This window comes from Trachinotus anak, unplaced genomic scaffold (genome assembly GCF_046630095.1).
Source record: "Trachinotus anak isolate AG129_WGS33_773 ecotype Australia unplaced genomic scaffold, CSIRO_AGI_Tana_v1 ptg000008l, whole genome shotgun sequence".
Taxonomy (NCBI): domain Eukaryota; kingdom Metazoa; phylum Chordata; class Actinopteri; order Carangiformes; family Carangidae; genus Trachinotus; species Trachinotus anak.
This window is the reverse complement of record NW_027273859.1, coordinates 3,376,460-3,404,191: the sequence shown is the minus strand read 5'-3', so window position 1 is coordinate 3,404,191 and position 27,732 is coordinate 3,376,460. Positions and strand designations below refer to the sequence as shown.

Sequence of the window (27,732 nt, the reverse complement as noted above, 5' to 3'; positions counted from 1 at the left end):
TCTCCTGATCATCACAAAAGCTTTGCTGGCTCATGAATGTTTACCACTCTGCTGCTAACCCTCCAAACCTAAGGAGAGACAAACAATCTCTCTGTTCATTTACATGTACATTATAGGTATTTGTCTGATACTCATTGACAAGAGCTGTATAAATTGCAGACAGTAGACTTCTCTGTCACTTTCTTTACATGTGGGTTACTTCTCTCTGTTTTCTTTCTCCTCCATTCCATCTATCTCCAGATCATCTATTGTCTGACACCTTCCCTGGCCAGGACTGCGACTCTCCAGACGTCAGCCGCTTGCATAACAACAATCTTCCCCCACAGAGCTGCTGTTTGCCTGTAGCTAAACCCAACCAGTCCAGCCAATCCAATCCCACTGCTCATCCACAGTCTCAGCCCCTGGCCACCACCCTCCAGACTCCAGCACCTTTGGGCCCCTCCAAACGTCGACTCTCGGTCGAGCGCAGCCTCTCTGCGGAGGACCCACGAGGTGCCAGGGGTCCAGAGGGCAGTGTTGCGGTGAAGCCGGCAAGAGTTTACACAATCACCAGGGAAGGAGGGATGACCCTGGGGGGCCGTGGCACTGAAGAGAGCCTGGAGCTGGAGGTGCTGAAGGGCTCCAGGGAGCAGCCTCTATCCCAGGCCCCTGCCACTGCCAACGACAACCCCTCCTGCACCAGCCAACCATCCGCCTCAGCTGCCCGCAGTAGCCACCATCGCAGTAGCCACCACCGCAGCAACCATCACAACGCCCACCAGCACCATGGAGGCCCGCCGTCATCATCACAGCCGCTGCAGAGCTCAGGCAATACTAACAACACCCGAGACTGGGGGATGAGGCGAGGGGGGTCGAGGGACGACTACACCCCAGACTGTGTGGCCTGCATTCGAGCTCCATGCCAAAGCCAGCGCTCCCTTGACCTGGATACTTCACCGCGGGATGGAGGGAAGCACCGCAAAAAACTGGAGAGGATGTACAGCGAGGAAAGAGCATCTAATGATGACAAGGGTAAAGAGATTGATGGGAAAATCAGTGGGAGCATAAATGGATATGGAAGAGGGAAGGGAACATACATCTGTCAGGGTTCATCACTTACATTACACTTTGTAAAGTCACAGGTTTGTACCCTAAATTTTATGTAAGTAAAACAGTAAAACAAGGAGTGTGTAACTTCATTCACCCTCAGATGCTTTCACTAGCCTCCTCTGCTAATTGTAAGGCCTGTGCTTGAACGTTCTGCTTGCTGATACTACACCTTCCTTTTGTCTTCTGTTTGCAGAGGACACTCCTAATAGCTGGTTTCCCAAAGAGAATATGTTCAGCTTTCAGACAGCCACCACCACCATGCAGGCGTGAGTATGCCATGGAAATTCACTCCCACTCTGTACATTACTGTATCTTACTGAACCACCACGTGTCTGCAGGATAAGGCCTGACCTTGTAGCTCAAATGTAGCTGTTTACTACTCTCTGAAATTTGTTCCTGGGATTGCACATCATTTCATGATGAGCTTTATTACAGGGGGAAAGCTCTCCAAGCTAAAGGGCTTATTTAGCTAGCAGTCAGCTTACGTAACAGGTTCACATAGTTAATTAAAAACATGTATATTGCACCATCAACTTATTTTTCATTACTGTCTACAAACCATTGCTCTTTTGTGTAACTATTCATACTCCCTGACACACAGCTCACAGTTCAGGATAGCTTCCTCCATTTTGGACTCTCCAGCTCCCCCTCCCCTCAAAGGTCAGCACTGTCAGAATGGCTTGCTATTTTTCAACAACACCAAATTTGCAGGTCAAAGTTTAACAAAGCTGAACTTGACAGGAAAGGTTCATAAGGATTTACTTTGCCCCCGCATTAGTGGCTATATTTCCTTGGAATCACTGCTTGAAATGCTGGTTTGACCAGATCTTTATGCAGGATTTCTGACATTAATATCATCACATACAGTATATAGATCCAAATCTGGAACTGACCAGATTTAGAAAGTAGAGGATGTACGTTGACCTAGACAGTTCACACACACACACACGGAAGTGCCTTCCACTCTTCATGACTAGTTAATTATCACCTGCCACCCTGATCTTGTAATTATGACCCTGAAACAGTCAAAGCTCACCCACCATGATCATTGCCCTCAGCTCTCCCACGCTCAGTCTTCTCTCTCCACATGTCAGCGCCTCTCCTCCTTTTCTCCATCTGTTTCCATCTGTCCGTGTCCCTTCTGGGGTCAGACTGTTATATGGTCCTGACAATGGCCTTTGATTAAAATTGTCGGTCACTGTCTTGTACCTCGAATATGATCTAATATGATTTGTTTGATTGATTACACATTTACTTTAGAGACTGACAGTCCTCGACATAAACTGATACATTTGGATTATATTTAGAGTTATGTATGTGCATTATAATCATCTGCCCTATGTTCCTCTCTTCTTTTTCTCCACTGATACTCATGCATGTCCTTATTACACATCTGTCCTTCTTCATTGACATTTTGAATATATATTCAGGACTTTTCCACTCGAGTTCATTTTTTATTGCTCATTGTAACCTCACCACAAGTTGAGAACTGGAACATAACACAGTCTCTGAAGTGTGTGGAGTATGTGGCTGGCCCTGTTGCTAACTTCTTTTTCATTTGGTCTTCTCTCCTTCTTCTCCTCTCTATGTGGCGGCTTTCCAAACCACGACTGTAGAATATCGTGAGTAACTCTTTGAACCGCCCCCACTGTTCTTTCTTGTTGCTCTTCCCTTTTCTCACTCTGTCAGTTAGGTAACATGTCTTTAACCCTTTTCCTCATGTGCCTTTCTGCTATTCAGTCCACTATGTCCTTCACCCCCCCAACCTCAGTGTCTGCTGGACTGGGTGTTTGAAGTTACGGATTCTGTCAATAGTCTGCAGATGTGCAGGGAACGTACTTTAGAAATTAAATGATAATCACACAGATCGGATAGGAATATTCCAAGTTAAAGGGCTGCAGTGTTGAGGCACCTTGTCTGAAAAGGGACATTATATTACACACCAGCACAATGCAACACAGATGATTTATTATACACTTAATGGGTGCCTACAGCTATTAGCTTATGCAACCATCATGAAAAGCATATTGGTCAAAGCAAAGCATAGCTTCAAGCAAGCCATTGTCATTCTTGTTAGGTCTAAAGATAGACGCGGGTGAAGCTGATGAATAGGATAAGCCATGTGTGTCCATATATGTAGCATCAATGCTACTTTTAGCATTATAAAAGAGAAGAGTCTACTTACAAAAATGTAGATTTACATTGAGTTGGTCGCTGTGTTTGTCCACCTGATATGATAATTGTCACAAGCATTAATTCTCTTGGCTGTTCTCTGGTCAGTGAGTTGTCTTCATGCCAGTGTCCGTATGAATAACGCTCAGGCAAAGATGGTTTCTTCAGCAAAGAAGGTCGATCTCTCTTTATCATTTAGATAATTGGAAAGGTAGAAAATGGAACTTAGAGCTTTGTACAGAGTGGTCAGCCTGTCTCAACATTAACAGTCTTGTTGATCGCACATGTCATCAACAAAAAAACCATCAGCAGTGTCATTAGTTAGTTAGTTAGATATCAAACAAGTCAGTTATCAGGTACAAACAGGATAAATTTGTGATCATTGTTACAAGTTATTGTGTTCGGTGTCATGTTGATCGCCAAACAGGCCCAGAGTTTAATTCACAGGAGTGTTTGAATTTGGCAGGAAATCTGCTGGACTGCTTTGGGGCAAAAAAGAGAAAATGAGCTCTCAGCTCTCAGAGGTTTTTTGGTGATGGCAGATGGTGGGCAGTGTGACAGGCTTAAGGAAGAGTCGCTTGCTTCGAACATGTTCATCTTTTCAGTGAGAGGGAAGAGAAAGTGACGGACAGGACGTGACTTCTTCTCAGACACACACTGTCACAGATGATTCTCATTATGTCTGACATCCTGTCAGAGCCATTACTGTCCCCTCTGGGAAAGGCACACCCACGCTGACCAATGTACACTTTTGCAGGATGAGAAATAATGGACATCAAGAGAGTCACACAAAACATAATGTTTTAAAATTCATGTTCAAATGAAATGAAAGTAAAGACGACACTTATTGGACTAGAAATGGTTAATACTAGTGACTTGACATTAAAGTTAACACACATTGGGCAGTTTCTTGGTTGCAAATCATTGTCTTTTCTTGTAGACCTCTATCTTGAATTGTGGTGTGTGTGTGTGTGTGTGTATGTTTGTATGTGTGTTTGTGTACGCGCTACAAGAGTATCCACAATGGTGGATAAAGCGGCCCTGTGCTGTTTGCTCTAACCACGCTAACCACTTAGCAAAGCTACCAAACCCTGCACTTACCCGTATGGACTTAAAACCCCTCACCGTGAACCTTGTATTGTTACCCCCTACCCACCCTGACTGGAGTTTATATTTATGCCCGAACCCGACTAGACCCACAGGGCTTAAGTCTGGTCAGTTTCTCTCAGCTTTATGACATTTAGTAAGGCTTAGTTAAAACACACACACACACACACACACACACACACACACACACACACACACACACAAACAAAAACTGTAGCTCAAAACCAAAAGTATCAGGCCTACAGTATAAATGATTTCTGACTGACATAATATAATTTCTGTAAAGGTTATTTACCCCTTGGGTCAATTTGGGTTCAGACAAAAATTCTTTGGTATTAGATCAGGTGCAGCTAAAACTTAAACTTTATTTCCCCACAAAACCACTTAACGCTTTGACGTCCCGGCAGGGCTTTCCGGGGCATTGCTGAGAGAAAGAGGCGGAAAAGAGAGCAGGAGGCAGCCACCATGATGGAGAGGTACCGTGTCCTGGCTGTCCTGTCCTGTCCTGTGTGGTGCAAAACTGTCCCTGTCACAGCTCCCCTCTTAGATCATATCAGATCTTAAAATCTTTTTTTTTTTCTTTGATCTCTATGTATGGAGGCTTTATTTACCTCAAATGCAGAGAGTACCAGGTCCTCTACTTTGCCATGCTTTTTTAAATTTTTTTTTTGCCAACTCCTGTTAAGCTACTGTCAATGAAAGCCAAAACCTCCAGCACAGATCTTTGAGATCAAAAGCATCCCCATGACTGATATTCCCTCCTGTAGCTTTTATTTTCAAAAACCTCTGCAGGAAATATTGAGTTTCATTGACAGTAAGTTAACATCACTCACATGTGACTCTGTTGGTATTAAGGTTGTAGAAATATACATTATGTTGCATTGACTATATTTACTACAGTATAGGTCATTCCACCCCCTTTTTTTTTTACCTGGACATCATTAGTAACCAGCCGTTATTTGTTCAAGCTGCCATTATTTGAATTATGGCTTTTAAGAATTTACAGTAAGATGTTTTTTCTTGATACAATCAATACACAATTTGGCATTTGAGATTTGATTCAAGCACATGCATATTTTTTCCTTTTTCTGGCACCGGTTTGATTTGATATTTTAAAAACAACCACACATGCATAAAAAAAAATCAAAACAAATTCAAGAAATATAATCATAAAATGCAATATAAACCTAAGATGAGAAACTTTCAAATCCAGCTGCCAGTACTACCTCTATACAATATATGTGAGTTTGCAAGATGTAGCCATCCATCTCCCAGTTCCCCCTCATAATATGAGCTGTTATTGTGATATAACGCTACCACTCTCCACCAGTCCGTTGTCAGCAAAATGCAGTTGGCTGCTTTCAAGTTTTCCATAACACATTGTCTTGTTCCTCTGTAGAGATTTGGTATGACTACACTAGAAAAGTGTTTTCTTGATTGAACTTAGTATTTTGCCTCCAGCACCGTAAGCAACTTTCTAAAGCCATCGCTCTCAGCTACAGAAAATGGCTGTCAGCTGAGGTTATTTCCTCTTTCTAGCTATAGAAAATGATTTCAGAAGTGTTTTTCGGTCGTATGGCAGTTTTTTCGATGTGCTCTTTTACCTTTGTCACTAGTACGGTGGAGATGAGTGTTCGCTGTTGTGTAGATCATTGTCTTCATCTTGACAGCAACTCCTGCCACACCCATGACATACATGAAGGTGGAGCATTCTCTGTCTCTGTATTACTACACCTCCGGGCCCGTAATCTTTAAAGTCTGCGTAAAAGAAATTCAGAGATTTGTTTGTTTGTTTGCTAATAAATGATGGTGTGAAAAAAAATATGTGAAAAGACAAAAAAATTGCAGCAGGCAGTTACATCAGACTTGGTTAATGCCAGTTAATAAGAAATTGTAGAATAATGTGGAAGTAATGTAGAATAAATCATCACTTGATAACACTTAACTCTGAATTTATTTAAATTTTTTTTGCATCAAATGCTAATGAGATGGTGGCTCACCTGATAGACCGCGTACCATTAAGGCTTAGTCCTAACCGCAGCGTCCGAGGGTTCGAACCCGACCCGCAGCCCTTCACTGCATCTCTCCCCCTCTCTCTCCGACTTTCCTGTCTCTCTCTCACTGTACCTAAATAAATAAATAAAGGCATAAAAGGCCAGAAAAAATGATTTAAAATGCTAATGAGATGATCTCATGCTTAGGGACAAATCACTTTTGTCACTATTGTTATACTCAAGCACACAGTGACTCACTCTAGACCCTCTCTCTGCTGTTGTCCTGATGATTCAGCAGTTTGAAACACTGGCTCTTGACACAGAGTGTCACACACACCCACACACACACACAGCACACTATTTATGGATTGGTCTTTGCCTTCCTGATCTACATATACTGCACAACATACTGGTGACCATTAGCTTTACTTCTACACATAAAACACTCCTTTCACCTGTCCTCAGCTGTTGTTATTAGGCCGTCACATCACAAACCTGGAAACGGTGTCCTGTGGTGTGTGTACTGTACCATCAATCCTGCAGGCTGGGAGTGGCAGGTTTAATCAGTGTTCCTCACTGAACAGTGACGTGTAAAGGCAAGGTCTATCAATGCAGAGCCGTAGCTCACCGCTCTGTGGCTGACTCTCAAAGTGAACGACTCAATCAATATTTGGCATCAGACCTCACATCCACCAACAAATCAGACATGCCATTGTGTGTGTGTGTGTGTGTGTGTGTGTGTTTGTTTTGCAAGTTCTTTTGCAGTGCAGGAGAGTTACGTTTCTTTGTGTGTGTGTGTGTGTGTGTGTGTGTGTGTGTGTGTCTGTGTGTGTGTGTAAGGCTGTGTGACAAACTTTCAGAATACAACTTTTTAATAAAAAGGTACATCTCAGTTGCACAAATCTATTTATGCATTGGTTGAATAAGCGAGGCATAAAGGTCACAGCCGGATTGAGAGACTCGGGTGAGATAGTTGCAGAATTACAGAAACACATAAGTTCAAAAACACACACTGACATGAATTTGACTCAATTGTCATGGTGCACGGGTGTTAGTGATTTTAAAAGCTGTTGTCACTAAGTATGAAAATACAGCAGTAGTTGACTGATGGATCCCTCTCTGCTCTGAGTCATCCCTCTATTTTAGGCTCTGCCTTCACGACTTCTGCAGTCTTCACTGACATGTCAACATGTTTTTGCCTCGAAACTGCACCCTGGATATGAAATAGCTTCAGACATAAGTGGACGGGTTTACTTTGACACTTTCACGAACCTCACTACTGTTTGGTCAGGGTTACACTATTATATTAGGTTGATATTAGCGTTTTTATGAACAAACTTAATACTTTCACTTGATGGTGATGTCATTCAGTGTTATGGAGTGGCATGAAACACAGCAACACTATAGTAAAGATAGCAATGACTGACGAGAGAGGTTGGGTTCATTAAAAATAATGAGCTGTGGGTAGTGGGCCAGCCATATGAGCAGCCACTTAGCTTCGTTTCCTATCAGTCCATTTTTTTTAGTGAACCTCAAACTTCATCAGCCTGTAGCTGCAGACACAACGACCGTGTTATTAAAATTACAGCTCCACAAATCTGAAACAAAATAGTAAGCCCAGTATTGTCATATTGATGAGTAAAAATGCAGCTGGACATATCCAGTGTAGGAGCTCATGTAAGAGCCCATCCTGGGTCTACTACTAATGGATCTGTCCTGGCTTAAGTACAGTAAACCCTACTCTCCTTTACCGCCACTGGGCTTTACACTGTGAATATTCAGCTGCGTTGCCAAGGGAAAATTAGAATGTGTAAAGGTGTTGAATTACTTGACTTAGGTGACTTGTCGAAAAATATAGATTCACCAAACTTTCAGCACTCAACTTTCATGATGAAAAATTTTGCCCATTGTGCAGAAATATTTGGAATTGCAGTAATATCATATAGCAATTGCACTACAGTAAAACTGTGGGGCTACCAAGAGACAGATTAATGAGACTAGGTCAAAACCTAGTATATGGCTGGACCACCTATGGTCAAATCATGGTTTTATAACCAGGATGTTGTCTGAAAAAATCACCAAATAATTAAATTACAGACCATGACTGCTCTGTGTTTTCAGCTATATTTACTTATAAAATGATCGCTCAGAGAGAAAGTTAGAACCAGCAGGATATCTTTCTAACATTGTCTCTCACGCAGTGCACAGCCTCCTTTTGGGATCCAGAATAGTTTAGCCTTAATCTACCTCAACTCCAGTTCACTCTAGTTTATTTCTAACTAATATGTAGAACTGGTCATAGCGGTATGTTAGTTTGAAGCCTCATTTTCACTTGCTCCCATTTGCTATATTGAAGTCACTACATCATGTGTTAACGCAAATTCAACACTTCCTGTAATTGCTTCAAATTTAAAGTCCCGTTTACAGGGGACTTTTATTGCTGTGGTGCGGTAAGCGTAATGTCTAATTTCTGGTTTACATGCTATTCAGATCTGCTAGTTTCTTTAGCAGTTACCAGTGTCTTTTCTCTGTCCCTCCCTCTCTGCTGCTCTCTCTGCTCGGTGTGTCTTTTCCTTATTTATTCATCAGCCTCTTTTAGTAATGATGATACATGTAATGAAAGTAGTTTATTTGCCGTATTGGAGGCGGGGCTCAGTAAACTAGAAGAGCTCCTCCACTTCCCTGCCATTCCTGAGCAGCCAGGAAACCAGTGGCTTGGTATACTGCCTGTAACAAGAGGCTCAGCCCCGGGCCCCTGTTTGGCATCCATACTCGATCCAGCTATGTATCAGGTTTATACCCAGTCTTATTTGAGAAAAGTCGTTTAATCTACCGACAATGCTAATAGAACCTGAAACTCTAACTCAATGATGTTTGTCTGACCAGTGGTGGAAATATGATCAGTCACTCAGCCACTCAGTCAGTCATGGGTGTTCCAGAATATAGGGCTGGCCCCGCTGTTGCAGTCCAGCCGAAAAAAGAGGGGGAGTCACTCTAGAAAAGTGCTGTACCCTACCTTTCCCATAATGCAACTCAACAGCTTAGCCTGGTAAATCCCCATGTCTTTCAAATTCTACTCAGAACTCAGTTTGTAATGTAGGCTTCCATTAAAAAATTGTAGTCCCCAAGCCCAGGCTGCGATGACCCCTGATGACATTATCTCTGACTTTAAGCTCACAGGCTAATTAGTTCTCCCAGTTGTGAGTAAACTGATCTTGATGTGTACAACCCGTTGAGTTAGCTATTCATTTCAGCACCAGTAATTTTGCCCTGCCCCAGCTGAGGCAGTGCGTACTTTCTGCAGCAAGAAGCTTGTTTCATAGCCTCACTTAAAGATTTACCAATGCTGAAGTGTGTCAAGGCCTGCATGCACTACACTGAACCATCACAGTCAGACAAGCTTTGATGAATAATAAAAGCTGTCTTTTAGGCCACACATTGTTCCACTTGCTACCACTTAAAGCTGTTCTGTATTCCGTTTCCTCTTCTTTCTCTCTGTTTCCTTTTCTAATTCTCTCTCTTTTTTGCTCCTTTTTGTCCTGTGGTATGAATCATGAATCATACATTGCCTTTCCTGAAAAAAATAGAATTCAGGACTTTGTAATCAGGGCCACAACTCTGTAAAAGCAATGCCAGTCAGTCAACCAACTGAGAAGGGAGAGAAAAGAAAGATGAAGAGGGAAGAGAGTCAACTTCAAGATAACAATTCAATTCTAAGATTTCCAATACAGATGATTGAACATCTATTAAATACTCATTTTCAAATAGCCTGTTTAATGAGTACAACTTTTTAAGAAATTTTCTTTTGACTTCGTGGACTTGCAGGAGTTTATAAAAAGTTTGACATAACATGTATGAGTAACTTCAAACACTCATCATCTAAAGCACTACACTCGATTCTTGGGAGTTTGGGCCGATGTATAAACAAGGATTGATACCAAAAGCACTTTACTATCAGATAGATAATTCTGTCCTCTTCGAACACTAAGGTGGTACCATGCAGTATGTCTTGTAATTATCAGGGAATTATAAAAACTAGTTATCTTGCAGGGCGAGGTGATGAGCTATTGTAGCAGGCAAGCTAACACCACACTAGTCAGCTGGGAACATGTAGTCACTGTAGTCACTCACACTCATGGTCTCTGATTCAAAAGATGTAGATCAGCTGTGAAAACCATGCCTCTGTCCTACATCAAAAATAGACTAAAAACTTCCACCCAGTACAGGTCAGTGCAGCAACACCTTCAGTCATGTTTTAGTACTGAGTTTGTGCATCTTATGTATTAACCTTACATTAAAGTCAAGTCAAGTTTTAAGCCTGTTTTCCATTGAGGTAGCTGAAAATTACACAAAATGTCATTTTACATTGTATCATTTGATGTATTACTTGTTTTATTTTAATGTAGACAAATATAACTGATCATAAAAATTCTCAATTTTGGTTCACAAATTAATATCGACAAAGACATCCCTTAGCATTCCTTTTTCAGAGACATTGACACTTTTATTAATACATGAGAGGTACAAACTGGGGCTTGCAGGTTACTCTGTGCCATAATGAATGCTAACCTTTAGCATGTACACTAAGGAGGCTTTAGGGAGAACTATACCACATTCAGAGGCACTCCATTGATTGACACAAGGCGCATATGGTGAAAAAGCCTCCATGGGCCTCCTCACACTGACTTACATTTCTGTGTACTTTGGCCCATAGAGCATGCTCAGTAGAGTCCTCTAGCTAATTAAGTTGAGAGTGTGCACATTTGATAGCGAATACACATTATAGTGGAAAAACAAGGGTCTGGCACTGTGCATTGTTTGTAAGTCAGCGCAGTATTAACCACTCTGAAAGCTAACAGCCAACTTTAGCTGCAATGGTAATGTTGCAATAGTTTGCTACATTTCAGACTCAGACAGTGTTTTTCTAATAAACGTGGTAGCTACATCTGCAAGTGAATATCTTTGTTTTTTAGTCTTGATATGAGGCCAATTTGTTATTGGACAGTTCAAGAAATTTTCAGTTTCAGTTTCCTTTCAGTTCAAATGGCGGTCAACAGTGATTGGTTGTCATTTTTGGTTTTCTGCACAAATGTAAATATTCCTTGACACTTCCTCTGGCCAACTTCCTGTTGGCTCCCTGCACATGTGAATTAATGAGTTAAGACTTGATGATAATAAAAAATATCATTTCAGGGGGTTTTTGACTATCGAAAACTGTATTCACTGTTTCTCAGCAGCTCTTTTTCCAATATAGTGTGTGAAACATGCTTTTTTTGCTCAGTGTGCATCACACAATGAACATGGAAGTTGCAACATTCTGCAGCCACTAAGCCAAAATTACTTCATAGCAAAGATCCGTTCCTGGGGGCTTAGTGTGCGCAGGCCAGTGATTCCACTGAAGCCTACGAGGTGATGTTGGTACCAGTCTTCTTGTCACATGTCTGGTCGCTTTTGGACATGTTGACCAGTGGCCAAAACTCCCAAAACATTGAAGTGATCCTTAAATTGTGTTGTACTCTGCATGGCCACTGTGGTTAGGATTCAGAATCGTATTCTGTCTGTGTTTTCTATTCATTCAGGTCTGTTAAGTTTGACTCATTCTTTCATTCTCTGGATATGTCTCTCTGTCTTGATATCTCTGTCTCCTCCTCTTCCCCTAAAAATGGAAGGAATTTCCGCAAACACCTTAGGATGGTGGGCAGCCGCAGGATGAAGGCCCAGAGTAAGTCTCTCAGTTTATCTTTATGCATGTATCTGTGCTGCTGTCACTGCTTTTTCATTCATACATGCTCTACAGCCTGTACTATCTTAACATCAGGTTTAACAGAACATATTCATGTTTTAAGTATGGAGTGACAGTACCGTGCATGTGTATGGGGATATTGTGTTGCAGTATCTTCATGAAACTTTAGTCCTTAAGCTCCTTGTTTGTCATTTGGTGAGTCTGCAGTGAAGTTTAAAGTGGTGTATGTGTTAATGACTGTCTGGTACTGTGACTGTGCACTCACTCACATTTGCTCTATAAAAATAATTCATCATGTGGATTGTATACAGGGAAGTTCAAATGTGATTTTTATCTCCCAGTTCATATGTGCTGTTATTCCCTACACTGATGAACTCAGAACCTTAAAACTTACATGCCTGTGTTTATTTGCTAATGTCTCTGACACCTCTGATTTGATTTTGAGTAAAGTTTTTGGTACCACTATTTTTCAAGATTGAATGACAGTCATTGAATATTCAAAATTAAAATTGTGTGTCATTTGGGTGACAGGCAGATCACCGTGTACTGAAAATCAAATGACTGGGTGAGAGAGGGAGTTTAGAAGCCTAGATAAGGATTCAGCAAGAAAATATACAATATGCCAATAGCTCTGAATTCAAGCCTAGCTTGTAACGACAGGAAAAATGTACAGATAGCCTCACCAGCTATAGTCCGTCTCTGTCTCTCACTGGAGACTGAGAGGAAAACAGCTGAAGTCTGCACCACTGGCTTGAGATTCTCTACAAACAAACACATACGTCATCGTTATAATTTAAAAGATTAAAGATGGAGTCCAATACCTTGATATTAGTAAGAATGCTACTTGACTTTGGCTTATATGACAGTAAATAAAATGTCTTTGGGTTTTGAACTCAAACCGTCACCTTGAGCTTTGGAAACCTGCCAATAGGCAAATTTTTAATCAATTAACTGAGAATATTATAGCTAGTTGCAGTTCCACTGGGATGTATGTTCTATTGCATCTATAGCCACATCCAGCAGTGCGGTAACAATATACTGACACATATCGTGTTTACATTACTGCAACAATGTGTGAAGTGCAGTCTGAAATCTATCTCAAAAAGCAGGATTTGCTCTTTAAGAACTTCTGTTAGACTGTCACTATTGTTTGCTTAAAGTCAATAATTTAGACACTAGAATGTTGTAGAATGATAAAAATATGAATCTGACACAATGAAAATCAAATGAAATGATTTAATTACCACCTAGCTCTATGTCAATATAAAACAATGAGGCCACTTACCCAACAAGGACATTAGAACCAATCTAGTGTCTATGTTCTTCACTCACACTGGATCAGCAAGACAGAGCACTTGATTTCTGGAGTCGATTATACTTCGGAGAGTGTGTGTGTGTGTTTGTGTGTGTGCGTGTGTGCATGTGAGTGACTTTCTCCCCCCTAACTCCATCAGCCTTTGTCGAACGCCGAGCCAAGAGCTTCAGCCGCTCGTGGAGTGACCCCACCCCTGTCAAGCCTGACTCACTGCATGACTCCAGAGACAGTGAGTGGACACCCTCTCTATGACTCACAGACATGAACAAAAACACACACTCACACATACACACACACACACACACACACACACACACACAGTTACTCTACAACATGCACACATACACAGACACTTCTCTTAAAAAATAAACATATGTAGCATACACCTTCTCTTTTGGAATTGGGAGAATGTACTGTACATCTACATACTGTATGCACACATGCATGATGTACACACACACACACACACACACACACGCTCTTAGTGTAGTCACTGAGTGACTAAAGTGTGTCTGTCTTCAGTGTGCGTGGCCTACACCTCCACTCTGCCTGTGTGTGTGCTCCTCTCTACATGGCTGTTGCTTTCCTTCCACACAGACATCCACATCTCCCAACCTGTTGTCCCTCTGCCTGTTGCTTTGTGTCATAGCTGTCTGCATCTGGCTAGGGAGGGAGTTATTGTGTTGTTTTGTGTCATCTGCTGTCTGGTTTTAAACGCCCCACTCCTCCCCTCCCTCTGTGCCGGCAAAATAAAATAACAGGTGCAGGAATTAAAAATGGAGCACCTTCTCTAATCGCGTTTGTGTGTTATCCTTTCATCTCGCCCTTTGTTCCTGTGTGTGTGCTTGAGCCAGGTGGTGAGCTTCAGACCTCTTCAGGGACACTGGATGAAGGGCTGGATGAGGATGGTGAGTGGGAGGAGGAGAGGGAGATGGAGAGAGCAGCCTGTGAAGGAGAGGACTTCATCCCGCCGAAAATCATGGTGAGGATGGTTGTCAGGAGTCAGGGTGTACAAACGTTCATAAGGTTTTTTTATACCTGTACGGCCGCAGGTGCTGAGATTTCTGTGCATGTTTCCTTGTTTTCCACAGCTGATATCCTCCAAGGTCCCAAAGGCTGAATATGTTCCCAACATCATCCGCAGGGATGACCCCTCCATCATCCCCATTCTTTATGTGAGTGTCAGCCACCGACAGCTTTACACTACCATTGTATTTAGGTTTATGCCATTGTGTGCTGTATTTGTTTATTCGGCCATTCACGGGTTGCAAATAAACACAAAGCAAAACTGTTCAGATGGAGGAAAAAATTATGATACAACATTGCTTTTCTTAAATTCCCTCACTGGCCTCAGGAGTGTCCACACAGAAAGTGCTTCAGCCTGACAGCCTGGCAGCTTAACCCGTAAAGATGAGTAATATATGACATGTATGTCCCAGTATCAATGGGATGTTGCCATACATGTCATCTATACGGAGATATTATTATCAAATATATATCTGGATATATGAAGGTATAAGTTTATAACATATATGAAAAACCTATAGTAAAATTTGTATATGTACATATATTAAAATATCTATGATGAATCTGTATATGGTATAACATATATACTCAACCACTGTGTATATGAATGATATAACCTATATTAAACTATTTTCACACACTGTGTGTGTGGATACATGTACATTATAATTTCTTATTGATTTTAAACATGGCTGTGTTCTCAGACTTTTGGACCCCATTGTAACCATTGTGTATGATATTAGCATATATTGGCAGGCTTTGGGATGGATATATATTTATGTAATATATGTCTACAATATAAGCATATTTACAGGGAAAGACATGTGTCAATATATGAAATTGTTCCAATTTCAAATAGGTAGATAACATTTTTGCATATGTGTATTTATTCTATACATACATATATTTTATATATGTAAATTCAGTGTGTGTGTGTGTGTGTATATATATATATATATATATATTAGCATACAGCCTGGTTGAGCACCTTGGACTCAGCCTACCAGACTTTGCTCTAAATTGTCAGACTTGATTGAGCTATCATTAGTTCAATCAGACTGGTCAATATATCAGATTAATTCAGTTAAATAGCAACGTACATGTTCGCTGGCTACAGTCATGTCTCATAAACTGTAGGGTGATTAGTAATACTATCGACATGCCACAGTTATTGGGACTGTTGTGACTCCACGCGGCTCATGTCCTCTGTACTGAATGGTCACATCTACAAGAGGAACAGACTGAACAAAGACTCACACTGATCTGTGTGTTGAGCTCTCTGTGTTATTGTCATTAAAGTGGATATTCATGTTCTGCTCAGTTAAAGCATCTGGGAACATCTGGGGGAGCCTGTATTATGCATGATGACAGGCTTGTAGGTAGTGCAGGTCTTTTTTTCTTGCACATGAAGTCACAAAAATATGATGTTTCAGTCATGTTTTAGTTTTCCTGCATGCAGGAGGAAAATTGATGGGAAAAACACAAATCATCCCCAAGCTTGAAAAAATCAAGAATGTCTTTTTTTCATATTTCCCAGCCCTGATCTCAGCTTTGTCAACTTCAGCACAACAGAGGTTGATGAGAATTTGAGTTGGTTTAGAGGGATTCTGTCACAAACTTCATTGGACGAGGGGAAATTATGATTAGTTTCACTAAACGATGTCAGATGATCATCAACATTATTCGGATTCATCCTCTACAGGCCATTAATACTGAATGTCATGGTAATCCACCTAACAGCCGGAGCTGGACTGCACTGGAATGCACGTGGCCCACACACACTGGCAGCGTCTTGACATGCCTAGTTACAGGTTCATGTGCATCAGCTTGTTAGGGTACACCTCTGTCTTATTGTCTGATGTTGACGTGCATTAACTATCTAGAAAATCACAATAGGAAGTTGGTTGAATTTCAAAAAAGCATTGTTTCCAGTTTGACGGCGACAGCCCAGTAAGTGACGGATATGTTCAGTGAAGTACGCAGGGTTAAATTTTGTCTCAGTGAGGAAGAGCGCTGTCAATCATCCACTTGAAATGATGTATTTCCTAAGCAACATGTAGACTCCCTGGCTTTGAGCTTCTGTTAAGTGACATCTTGTGTCTCTGTTTCAAAAAGGACATTGAATAGTACGTCCTCATTTAAACTAAGTACATCCAAAGTCTGACTGAAGCTAAAGATAGCACACACAGCAAAAAAAGAGTCAAAAAGCTCTGTCTTCTATCACTATACAGTTAAAAAGAATGAGTAAATAAATGTATAGTAGATGAGAAATCTGATTACTGACATGCCGCACCGATACGTCAAACAGCTCAAAGTTTTCACTCCTCAAGTGAAATGTCTCAGCACCGAGTTGGTTGATTGGCACAACATTTGTTGCAGATATTGATGGTTGTCACATGATAACTCCTACTCACTCTGGTGATCATGTGATTTTTTCCTTTAGTGTCACTGTTGAGATTTACTGTTGATGATTATTGGTGGGGTTGGCATGTATTGTATATATATATATATATATATATATATATATATATATATATATATTGTATGCATTGACATGAAGTGATGTCTAAAAAATGATCTAAAAAATGATGTACTATTTCTATCCCGTTATTCATCTGACTTCTCCGTACTTCACCTTGTGACTCTTTAGGATAGAGATGAAATGTTGACGGTTGAGAAATTTGAATTGATTGCACGGTTGTTGTAAGTCTCCCTTCAAAAGTCTAACAGGCCATAATTGTGATTGAGTAGAATTAGCACGCAGTCTGATTCTCCTAATGGCTGTAAATGAACTAATGTTCTTTCTAGAAAATGAGTGGAATGCTTCCTTTTAAATTCATTTCTTCTCAGTGGGATTTCATCAATTAATAATTCTGTTTTATTTTCCATTTAAAGGACCATGAACGTGCTACATTTGATGACATCCTTGGTGAGTGGGACATTTTTTGTTTTTTTTTTTACATCAATTCTCAAGTGAAAATTACTCAGTGAAAATGTGGAAAAGACGAGGTTGGAATATGTTTGAGCTTGCTGAAGTGCAGAGATGACTCATTGTTTCTCTACTCACAAGTGCGTGTGTGGTTGTGTGTCTGTCTCAAGAGATAGCCAGTTTATATGTCTCACCATTATGGCTGAGTCGGAAAAATGACACCCCTCTCTCTCTCTCTCTCTCTCTCTCTCTCTCCCTCTCCCACTCCCACCAGACGAGATAGAGAAAAAGCTGACTGCTTACAGAAAAGGCTGTAAAATCTGGAACATGCTCATTTTCTGTCAGGTGAGTGAAAGGAGAGACAGATTTGAGAAATATTGTGACATTATTTGTTCAATTTTTTTTTTTAAATTAGTGTCAGGTTATGATAAGTCAGGTTAGTACTTTCTAACTAGTAGTTATGGCTTGAAGGACAAACTAAAATAAGCTGCTAAGCATATTGATATGTTTATTTTGTTTCTGCCCCAAACATTGGTGTATTTGAAGATATCGGCTGTTGGAAGCTTTGATCCATTCATCAAAATCCATTCATTTCAGTCTTTATTAAAACTCCACACCTCAGTTTAATAATGGTGATGTGGCTGTTTGCACAGACACACTCTGCTGAGCTAGGTGTGATCCTGATGTGGGGATCTTATGAATATTCTGCCTACACTTCCCATTATACAGAGAGACTCAGCACAGTTTACACCGATGCATTGAAGTTACAACAGGGATATAAAAGCAGCATTGCAGGTCAGAATCGATGTGCTTCAGTGAGTGAACTAGGGCTCCAGATTTATTTTGTTTTGTTTTGGTTTTTTTCTAGTGCCTCTGTACTTGTTGATAGTGTCTCCTTCCTGCATGCTGCTCTCATTTGCAATCCTGTTGAATAATGTAACACATTTCCTGCTGCCTTGATAATATGTTTTAGTCATAATCAATATCCAGTATCATATTTAGGCATGCTAATGCTTTTAATTGAAATTGGTTAAATAAGCCACTTCATTATAAGATGTACTGAGTTGTTGTGCCAGACACGTAGCTTTATCTTAAGATAATGGACCTGGTGATTCTCCTCAGGATTTTGTCAGCAACTGGAGCTAAATACTGCTTTGTGTGGTGGCTGATGGACTTTACAGATAAAATACTATTTCAGTTCCACAGCTTTTATACTTACCTGAATCTATAGTAACACAAACACCTTTCCACAGGGGGGTCCAGGACATTTGTATCTGCTGAAGAATAAAGTGGCCACCTTTGCCAAGGTGGAGAAGGAAGAAGACATGATCCAGTAAGATTTTGAGACTCTATGATAATGACTTAGAGAAAGAACAGTCAGTATTCACTCAAACACAGTCATTTCAGCAGATTATTCAATCCCTTTTTTCTTAATTAATAACGGTCTTTCATTGAATAAATAATAATGTCTTATTAGCCACATGTTTAGTAACTGTTGTGTGGGTTTGGATAATAGGGTGGCAAATTATACTATACAAACAGCACAGGGACTTACAGTGTTTATGGTCCTGTCAGCTGTGCTCCCTGCAGCCTTCAGCAATTTAAAAGAAAGATTATTGTTTAAATTGAGATTATTGTTTAATTCAAATCAGCTTTTTCTTTTACCCTTTCAATTTGAATGATGGCCGTTGGTGTAAAAGCACACTGTGAAAACCTCTGAATTGTGTTTATGGTTGTGATCATGCAGTCAATCATTGACTCAGTGACCTTAATCCTCTTATAAACTCTTCTCATTTCCTCTGCTGCTGCCTACTTGCTGTTGATTCTCTTAACCTCCTGCCTCTCCGGTGTGGCCAGGTTCTGGCGGCGGCTCAGCAGGCTCATGAGTAAGCTTAATCCAGAGCCCAACCTCATCCACATCATGGGCTGCTACGTGTTGGGGAGCGCCAATGGAGAAAAGGTAAAAGGCTGGTTGTCTTTGTCTTCTGAGTCACGACAAGCTTTAGGAGCAAATAAGTCTCCGAAACTCTACCAGTTAGTGTGAAAGTTGACTTAAAAATGTCTTCATGTGCTAAACATGCTCAAAGCCATATGCTGTTCTTAGCATGGTGCAGATAAATCATCAAGACAATCTGTTGGCTTTAAGTCTTAATAACGCAGAGTCATGCAGAGTGTAATGAGGTGAGCACTGTTTGCATATGCCTGCCTGGTAAAATAATGACTAATGATGAATGAATGATGAATGATGAATAATGAGGGAGTGGTTTTTGCACTTGTGAAAGATACAATAATGTAAAGGAAAGTGATTTATTGAATTTATTTTTTTTTTATTTTTTTAGAAATCTTAGAGGCAAGTGTATGAATTCTGACCTTAGCAGCACCTCCTGCTGCCTGGCTGCAGCTCTGAGCCTGCTGTCAGGCTGCTACACAGCACAGGCAGGTGGGGGGACAATGATGAAAAGGACACACACAGCACTTTCAAATGACAGGAAAATAGACTCCCTGACACCCACTTAATTAAGCTACACCCACTCAACCATGATGCAATCACACACAAACACACACACACACACACCTCCTCCATTACCTCTGCCACAACCTTACCAACCCAACAGAGACTTGCTATATGCAGACACACTCACATACAGCATATGTACTTCAACATGCAAACACACTAAAATATTGATATTTTCTCATGCAGCCCCTTCAAGAACCACTGTACCCACTGCTTTCTTCACTTTTCTGCACGAGTAGTAAAAACTCATGTCGAGCTTTTCCTGTCCTCTTCATGAAGAAATATCATATTACAGTAATTAGACTTGAATAATAATCCCAGGATATCAGAGGTAGGTGCTGGTTGAAGAGCATTTAAGGCATATCAATTGTTGTGTGTACCTCTTGACCTTAATGGTGAGAAATAGTGTGAAGCTGGAAGTCACGACACAAATGGAACTGATAAACCTTTTATGTTGCCACATGTAACAAGACAATACACAATTAAATTCATTCTCTGAATAATTACCAAAAATAACCATCACTGAGAAGACTGGAGGCCTCTACAGTACAATTTATAATGTATGATGCATTTCTCAAAAACTCGGTTCATGATGGTTGAGAACTCAAAGCTCTGCAACTCTGAGTGGAAAACTTAGTTTGAAAATACAAATAGAGAAAACACAGCAGAGTGAGGAAAACATTTTCACAACTTTGAAATATGCCACAATCAGAAAAAAAAAATCTAAACGTAGCACAAATTTTAACCGATTTCCCAGAAGATCAGCAAGAGAAAATGTGAATTAATGTGAGCCTCCGTCCACCTTCATCATCATCATGTAAATATCAGCAGGTGAAGACCCCAAGGTAAACAGCCAGCTGTAATTCAGTGCCAGGTGCCATTACACTACTAATGAAGAGGCGGCTGCAATAACATAATGTCATTAGAAGAGCTCCAATCAATCCACAAACTGTGAAAACCATCTAGACAACACGCTGGAATTATGACATTTCAGTTTGTCTCATGTTTGAATTTGAGAAAGGTTGTGTCAGCATCTCCCTGTTTGGATTCCTTCAGTGTCGGTGTAGTCCTTCAGGAGGTTTTTACCTGGAGCCGAATTGTCCACAGAGGTCTCCTCCTCTCCAAAACAAACAGACCCGGTGATCCTAAACAGTAAAAACACAGAATTAAGCAGTTTCATATATAAAGTGAGTGTTTCATTGACACTGTAAGGCAGACACGAGATGTCAGGGAAGGGTTAGGAGATGAGACTGCTGCTAACCTTTGTTTTGGTTGTCTGATAACTTATGATCTTATGACATTCAGGAGGTTTTCACCAGCAGCCGAATTATCCACAGGATCTTTCCTCTTCTTAACAAATGGACCAGGGGATAAAAACCAGTAGAAACAATGAATAAAGCAGTTTCACTAAAAATCTGTGATTCGCCGTCCTCTTCGGCTTGAATATGATCAAATGAGAAACTGGAACCCTGGAAAAAAGATTGAGGCACCTCCCTGAATAAATATGAGGAAAAAGCAGCTGTTACAAATTTCCATTCTGTTTAGTATGTTAGTGATTGTGTAGTGCAGGAGTGGGATGGTCCATGTTGTATGGAAGAACAAGAAACACTGTATTAGATGCCAGAATGAAAAATTAAGATTTATGGGTTATATCCTTGTCTGTTGGGAAGTTCTGTCACACAGTGAGCTGTGGAATCTCATGGGTGGGAGCAGCTAAGGTGACCAAGTGGTCAGAAGGGTTTTCCTGCACAGTTTACACATGTTCCACATTTAGCATGTTCCATTATCCAGAGATATGATAGACTGCTAACGCCCTAGGGTGGGAAAAAGCAAGCTTGGCATTTCTCCATGCAGCAGTGAAACTAACAGACTTTCTATCGAACAATGTTCTTATTGCTATTGAAGAAGTGTCTGTTATAATAAAAGATAAAGAAATCATAATAATGATCATAGTAATAGTTTACAGGGTATAAATGTCTTTTGATAGATGTTTTACAACCATTACCATTAAATGTTGTTTCACTGTTTTTGGTGCTGACTTTATTTCAACCATATTTCAGTGTAAGCGTGAAAACATGAGGAGATGTTGCAGCAAATGTTGCAGATAATGCTGGGTCTATGGTCCTTTTCTTGGCACATTGCACAAAAATCATCAGCTGTGTGTGTCTGTGTGGTATTAAGCTTGGCTCTGAGAAGACTTGTTTTTTCTCAGATGATCTTCTCAATAATACGCAATAATAAAAATGATTGTGTGAATGTAACGTGAGTAATATACCAAACTTAAATAAATATATTAAATGAAGGCTAGTTGCTGGTTGACACACAAAAATGCACTTCTAATACAGTTCAGTTTCATTACATAAACTATCACAAAACTATCACTGGCAGAATTTAAAAAAAGTAGGTCAGTCACTTTGCCTTGTTTGGTTTGTTTATGACTGCACAACTGAAGCTGTTAAAACATACCTGGTTAAGACATTCAGAAAGCACAAAAATCATCAGTTGTGTGTGTGGCAGGCTTTGCTTTACAAAATACACAAAATGGAGACACAACCAACCTGAGGCTACAGTGGAGATTTCCACAGGAGCCTGGTATTAGACTGATTTAATACAATCAGAAAGGCTTTGACCTGTGCTTGCTGGCTACACTGACTGCATCCACGTGTACACACACACACATACACACACACACACACTGTGCCTGACTCATATTAGTAGATATTCACATAAAATGATCTGATGGAATTCAGTCACTCAGATTAACCGATTACGCTCGATCCCTGGGCCTGAGTATGTCGCAATGCACCGTGACAGTCACTGTGACATTTGGCATCTCCTCCACAGTGATTCTGTACAAGTAGCACAAGGAGGGATGTGAGCAGGGAAGGGCTTCTTCGCTGCATTTAACAATTTTCCCCCTGCTGCTGCCTGTGTGCGCTCCTGCAAGCTCAGCTGGAGAGCCACTATTAATAGACTGACTGACTGATCCACCTTCAGATGATGCTCCACCCCACCCAGCATCACTCCTTACAGCGCCTGCTATCAGTGGTTTTACCCTGCAAAAATCATACTGTACAGTAACTATAAATTGCAATATAATACTTGCAGCAGCTAAGAACATGAGGGCAGAACTTAAGAGGTTCTTTCAATTCCACAGTTAATTAACTTAGTTACTCTGCCTACTTAAAAAATGAAGTTCAAGCTTCTGCAAGCTTAACGTTGCGACCAGGTGACGTTGCCATCTCTGTCTCTCTCCTCTGCTCTCCCTCTCTTCATTCACTCCAGCTTGCTCAACCATAGCTGTGGAGAACGGGCCAACTTTAAATGTGTGTGTTTATAAACAGAAATCGACAAAAATCAGATTGACTGCGCTAGTAAAACATGAATCATTGCTAAAATACTTGCTTCCTTGCAGTAGAATGTGTGTCGCTGACCCCATCCTTGAAAAGTCATGCTCTATTGATGGCCCGTCACTGTAAAGCCACCGGGAAATGTTGAGGCTGAGCACCAGAGCAGAGGTTGCAATAGCAGCACACATAGTCTTGTGCAGGTTATGTCACCTTTCACCTTCCCACTCAGCTCCAGTTCTGCTCACTGCCCCTCAGGGCAAAGTGCATCTTTGAATCATGAGAAAGTTTCAGAGCCTCAGAGACTCAGAGCACCGGCGTGACCATAGTAATTAATAATTAGCATGTAACTTTTTTTAACCAACAGTAGTTAAAGTGGTTCACTTATATACAGTAAATTTATTGTCGGCTAGTTTATTTTGTTACTTTTCATTACACCACGTTCAGCATGTAACTTAATGCTGTCATTTTGAATGATAAAGGGCAAATTAACACGTAAACCACTTTTGTGAGTTTGGTACCTTTTAGGATGAAAAACCATAGAAGGGTAGAAATATCCCAGGCTGACATCAGTATGATATAAGCAACAAGGCAACCAGTGTAGTCAACAGTATTGGTGGCACCAAGGTGGTGCTGGGGTGGGGGCGCCCAAATAAAATTCTGCTTAGGGCCCAATGAAGGCTTGGGCTGGATCTTACTCACTCACACACCTGCCTGTGTGCACACAATGTGAGAGGAGCAGCATCATGGCAATAAATGACGATAACAGACTAGTGGTCTGATGGTCTGAAGAACTCACTGCTGCTCTGTCTGTCTGTCTGTGCACTGTCAGTGTCTTATCACACAGCGACCTTAAACTTACCAAGATGATTTGACTGAGTGTGGAATGGTGCTATAAGCTGCTCATATACTATTAGATTTTCAGAGAGATTGTGATATGATGATATGAGCAAGGAGACAGAGCTCATTTGGGCTCCAGTCCAGTTTAACCCCTTCTGGAGATGAAACCTGCAAATGCTGCAAGGCTCCATGTGTGATGGCACTGGACCGCCCCAGGGAGTGAGAAGCAGGGCAGGGAGGAGGAGCAGGCAGTGAAAGTGTGTTTGCCAGAAACCTTAGTATCATCAAGTGTCACAGGCTTCCAGATGCACAGATACGTGTGTGCTCTAGAAACCTGCGGTAGGTAATCACAGGATATACCCTTTGTAGACTGATATGTGATGGGACACAGATTGCTGAGCTCTTGGACACTATCAGGTAGTTGTAGTGGTGGTAGGGCAGACCAAGTTTCTTTACATAATACAATTCATACTGAAGCAGCAGGTAACCATAACTCTTGTATTAAAGATTTTATACAAATCCATTGTTCTTAAGGTCAAACAAGAGCCTGACTACAATCTAACATGGGTCAGACTTATTAACTCTAGATTCTTTTAAAGGCTGAATCTGAGTCTGAATCTGACTCTTGTTCCTCCTTGTTATTTGCATCTACTTGTAATTTACATCTCATATAACCCACAGCAGGATATGAGGATATCATCAAAAGACGACGATGTTTAGAAGGAAAAAAACATCTCATCCCCACCTCCCACATCCCCTCATAGTGCTACACTGCTAGTTGTATATCTGAACAATTATTCTCAGTCCATCAGCTGGAGTTCACTTGCTCACTGTATGTGAGGAAGATAGGAGTACATCCTTTGTCTGTGTCAGAGTAGTCTGCGTTTTATGTTTTTTAAACACCCATATATAGGAAATCTTGCTCCAGCATATTTTTTTGGGTGTGCCAGTATCTACAATGGATTTTAATTTATGATCTGACACTTTCCAACTAACTTGCTGCAATCCATTGGATTATGATGGCCTCAGACTCACCACAATGACTTTGCAATTACCCACTCATCCCTGTACTGCTGCAGTAGAGTGGGGTTGTGTGGGATTTGTTTTTGCATTGTCCTACCTGTCCCTCACTTGTTCCTGTTGACCATCATGTGAGTGAAGGATCTCTGCCTGTCCAAATTTCATTGGTATGCTTTGGTCTTGTGTGCTTCTGTAATATGAACAGAAATCCAAACTGCAATTCTAAGAACTTCGTAGAAACAAAATAAGTCTTCTGGCACAACTTCACTTACTTCCAAGGTGCATGGAGAAAGGAGAAGGTCCAAAGGAGTAAAAACTCCAGCAATACTTGTAGTAAACAGAAGAACCTTATTTGACTGATGCGTTTCGGCTTGTGGCATTCATCAGGGTCATCGTAGAATATATATAACGGGTGACATTTAAATAACAGGTATGAAACAAAAAAAACAGCCAGTCATGTGTAAACACAAATCTAACTGCCTATAGGGCTTCTCCAAAGATGGGCAATATAACGTTTCCAGGAAATGATAAAAGGGAGGAAGGGGTTTTTTTGTAGTTTATATAATATATAAAAAAACTTCAGACACTGTTATATTGTGACAACTCAGTGTAAGAGAGAGGAAGCTACTTGTGTACTAAATGTCTTGGTGTTTGGCCTGATGAATGTCTTTCTTTTTAGCGCCACGTTGAAAACCTTGTGAAGAAACAAATTAAATAACTACTTGAAATAACTGAAAAACTAATTGAATCAAGAATTTATTACAGACACAGGTCTCACTATTCTTTGGAAACCAGGAAAAGGCTGGCATCAAAAAGGGGATGAAAATAATCATACAGTAATTTAACAGACCCAAACATAACTTCCCTATATTTTCAGTTATATTCTTGTGTTTTATTTAACTAATGAATGTCCGTTGAAATGCTTCACTTACAGAATGTGAGTGAATGAGAGTCCTAATTTTACAGTTTTTGTCTGTGCAGACATAATAAAACAATAACTAACAATAATAACTGATAATAACTAATGAATCTGATGAGAAAACATCTCTGGGGACTCAGCGTGAGCATCCCCTGCAGCCACGTGATCGTTAATGACTGCTTCGTACCAAAATAAGTTCCCAGACCACTCATAGATCAATTCACTGCTATACTCCAGCCACACCACAGCTCAAATATCTCACAAGCCACAGTGGTCATACAATATTGTCCTGTCTAAATAATTAATTTATTTTTCATTCATTTATTTATTCATAACAACACGGACGCCTCTGAATGAGCAAAAGCCTTTACTTAAACAGAACGTGGTATGTCTTCCATGTAGATAAAGGGCAGAAATCTGTTCTCTATCCACAAAAGTGTTGCAGGTGGAGGAAATCTTACCTGAGAATTTAATGAATGCTTTGTGTTCCTTAGAATACATTTTCTCGTTAAAACTCATCAGGTTCCTGCTTGTGTCATGAATTACCTCATTAATTCAGAACAAAGGTTGGTGTCAGCATTTTAGGGCAGGTACAGTGAGTGAAGTGGCTTCTACCCTGTGCTCTCTCCCTGTATGTGACCCTGCTCTGCGGCACCTTTACTGCACTATAGATCCACTCTGACAGATGTGTCTTTATGGACAGAAAACATATGTGCCTTTCGTGTGTACTCAGCTATTGCAGTGTAAGTGGCGCACTGACCTTTACACATACACTCCACAAACAGAATCAAAGTGCTCCGGTGCCCTCCTCCTGCTCTTTCCATCCAGTCATATCTCTGTCACTGGTTTGTCTGTTTTCATTTGAAAATGCCTGATGGCATTTGGAATTTCCCCCTCACTCACTAACTCTTGCTCTCTTTCTCTCTCCTTTTTCCCCTGTAGCTTATTCAGACACTGAAGAGGCTGATGAGACCTTCCTCAGTTGAATTCAAGTCCCCACTAGAGCTTTCTGCACAGGGTGAGAGCAGTACACACTGCATGTAATAATTCACACATGCACACACACACACGCATGTCTTCACACAGATAACACATGGTTATCCATCTTGTGCCTTTAAAGAGCTGCATGCACCACAACAAGTATACACACACACACACACACACACACACACACACACACAAACACACAAAAACACATGCATACAGTATTTGTATTGATTTAGCAGCATCAGACTCACCAATACGCCCACTGAATGTTAATAGTGGGCATTAATCAATGCCAGTGAGCTGCTCAGCAATGAAGAAAGCACATTAGGGAGTGTGAGCAAATACAGGTGTGAACTCTGCTGGGCTCTGAACACATCCCTCATCAGTCATTTTCCTGACATCTATTGATGCAACACTAATTATTTTCCTATTAAAATGTCATTATTGCATCTATGGCTTTTCCTATCCTGTATTGACTCACCACACTTTGCTTCATTTCCGCCTTTCTTTCCTTCTTCCGGATATACACCGTGCATGTAGTGCTGTGAGAGAGCATTCAGCACTATTTTATTCATATGACCAGACTGAATGTTGGAAAAGAAAAAGACGGAAAAATAAATATATTTAATAGTGCAGGGCAGAGTTCAGCCCTTAGACCTCAGTATCTGATGAAAGCCAGAGGCTGAGATGTTTGCACAGTATCTTTCTGCCCTCAGTATTTTCTTTGCA

At 40.7% G+C, this 27,732-nt stretch overlaps 1 protein-coding gene across 2 annotated transcripts in view; it reads left to right on the top strand.

Annotated features, from left to right (window-relative positions):
• The window catches only part of nsmfb (NMDA receptor synaptonuclear signaling and neuronal migration factor b), a 52,217-nt gene that overhangs the window by 16,622 nt on the left and 7,863 nt on the right, over window positions 1-27,732 (top strand). The window contains exons 3-14 of one of the 2 annotated variants that reach the window (XM_071481919.1): window positions 241-1,011; window positions 1,283-1,355; window positions 4,776-4,844; window positions 12,032-12,084; window positions 13,560-13,649; window positions 14,275-14,402; window positions 14,512-14,595; window positions 17,342-17,375; window positions 17,650-17,720; window positions 18,629-18,708; window positions 19,233-19,335; window positions 26,959-27,034. In XM_071481919.1, coding sequence (XP_071338020.1) covers window positions 241-1,011; window positions 1,283-1,355; window positions 4,776-4,844; window positions 12,032-12,084; window positions 13,560-13,649; window positions 14,275-14,402; window positions 14,512-14,595; window positions 17,342-17,375; window positions 17,650-17,720; window positions 18,629-18,708; window positions 19,233-19,335; window positions 26,959-27,034 — 1,632 coding nt within the window. The remainder of the gene's footprint in view (window positions 1-240; window positions 1,012-1,282; window positions 1,356-4,775; window positions 4,845-12,031; window positions 12,085-13,559; window positions 13,650-14,274; window positions 14,403-14,511; window positions 14,596-17,341; window positions 17,376-17,649; window positions 17,721-18,628; window positions 18,709-19,232; window positions 19,336-26,958; window positions 27,035-27,732) is intronic. The other variant, XM_071481920.1, reaches the window with a different exon arrangement.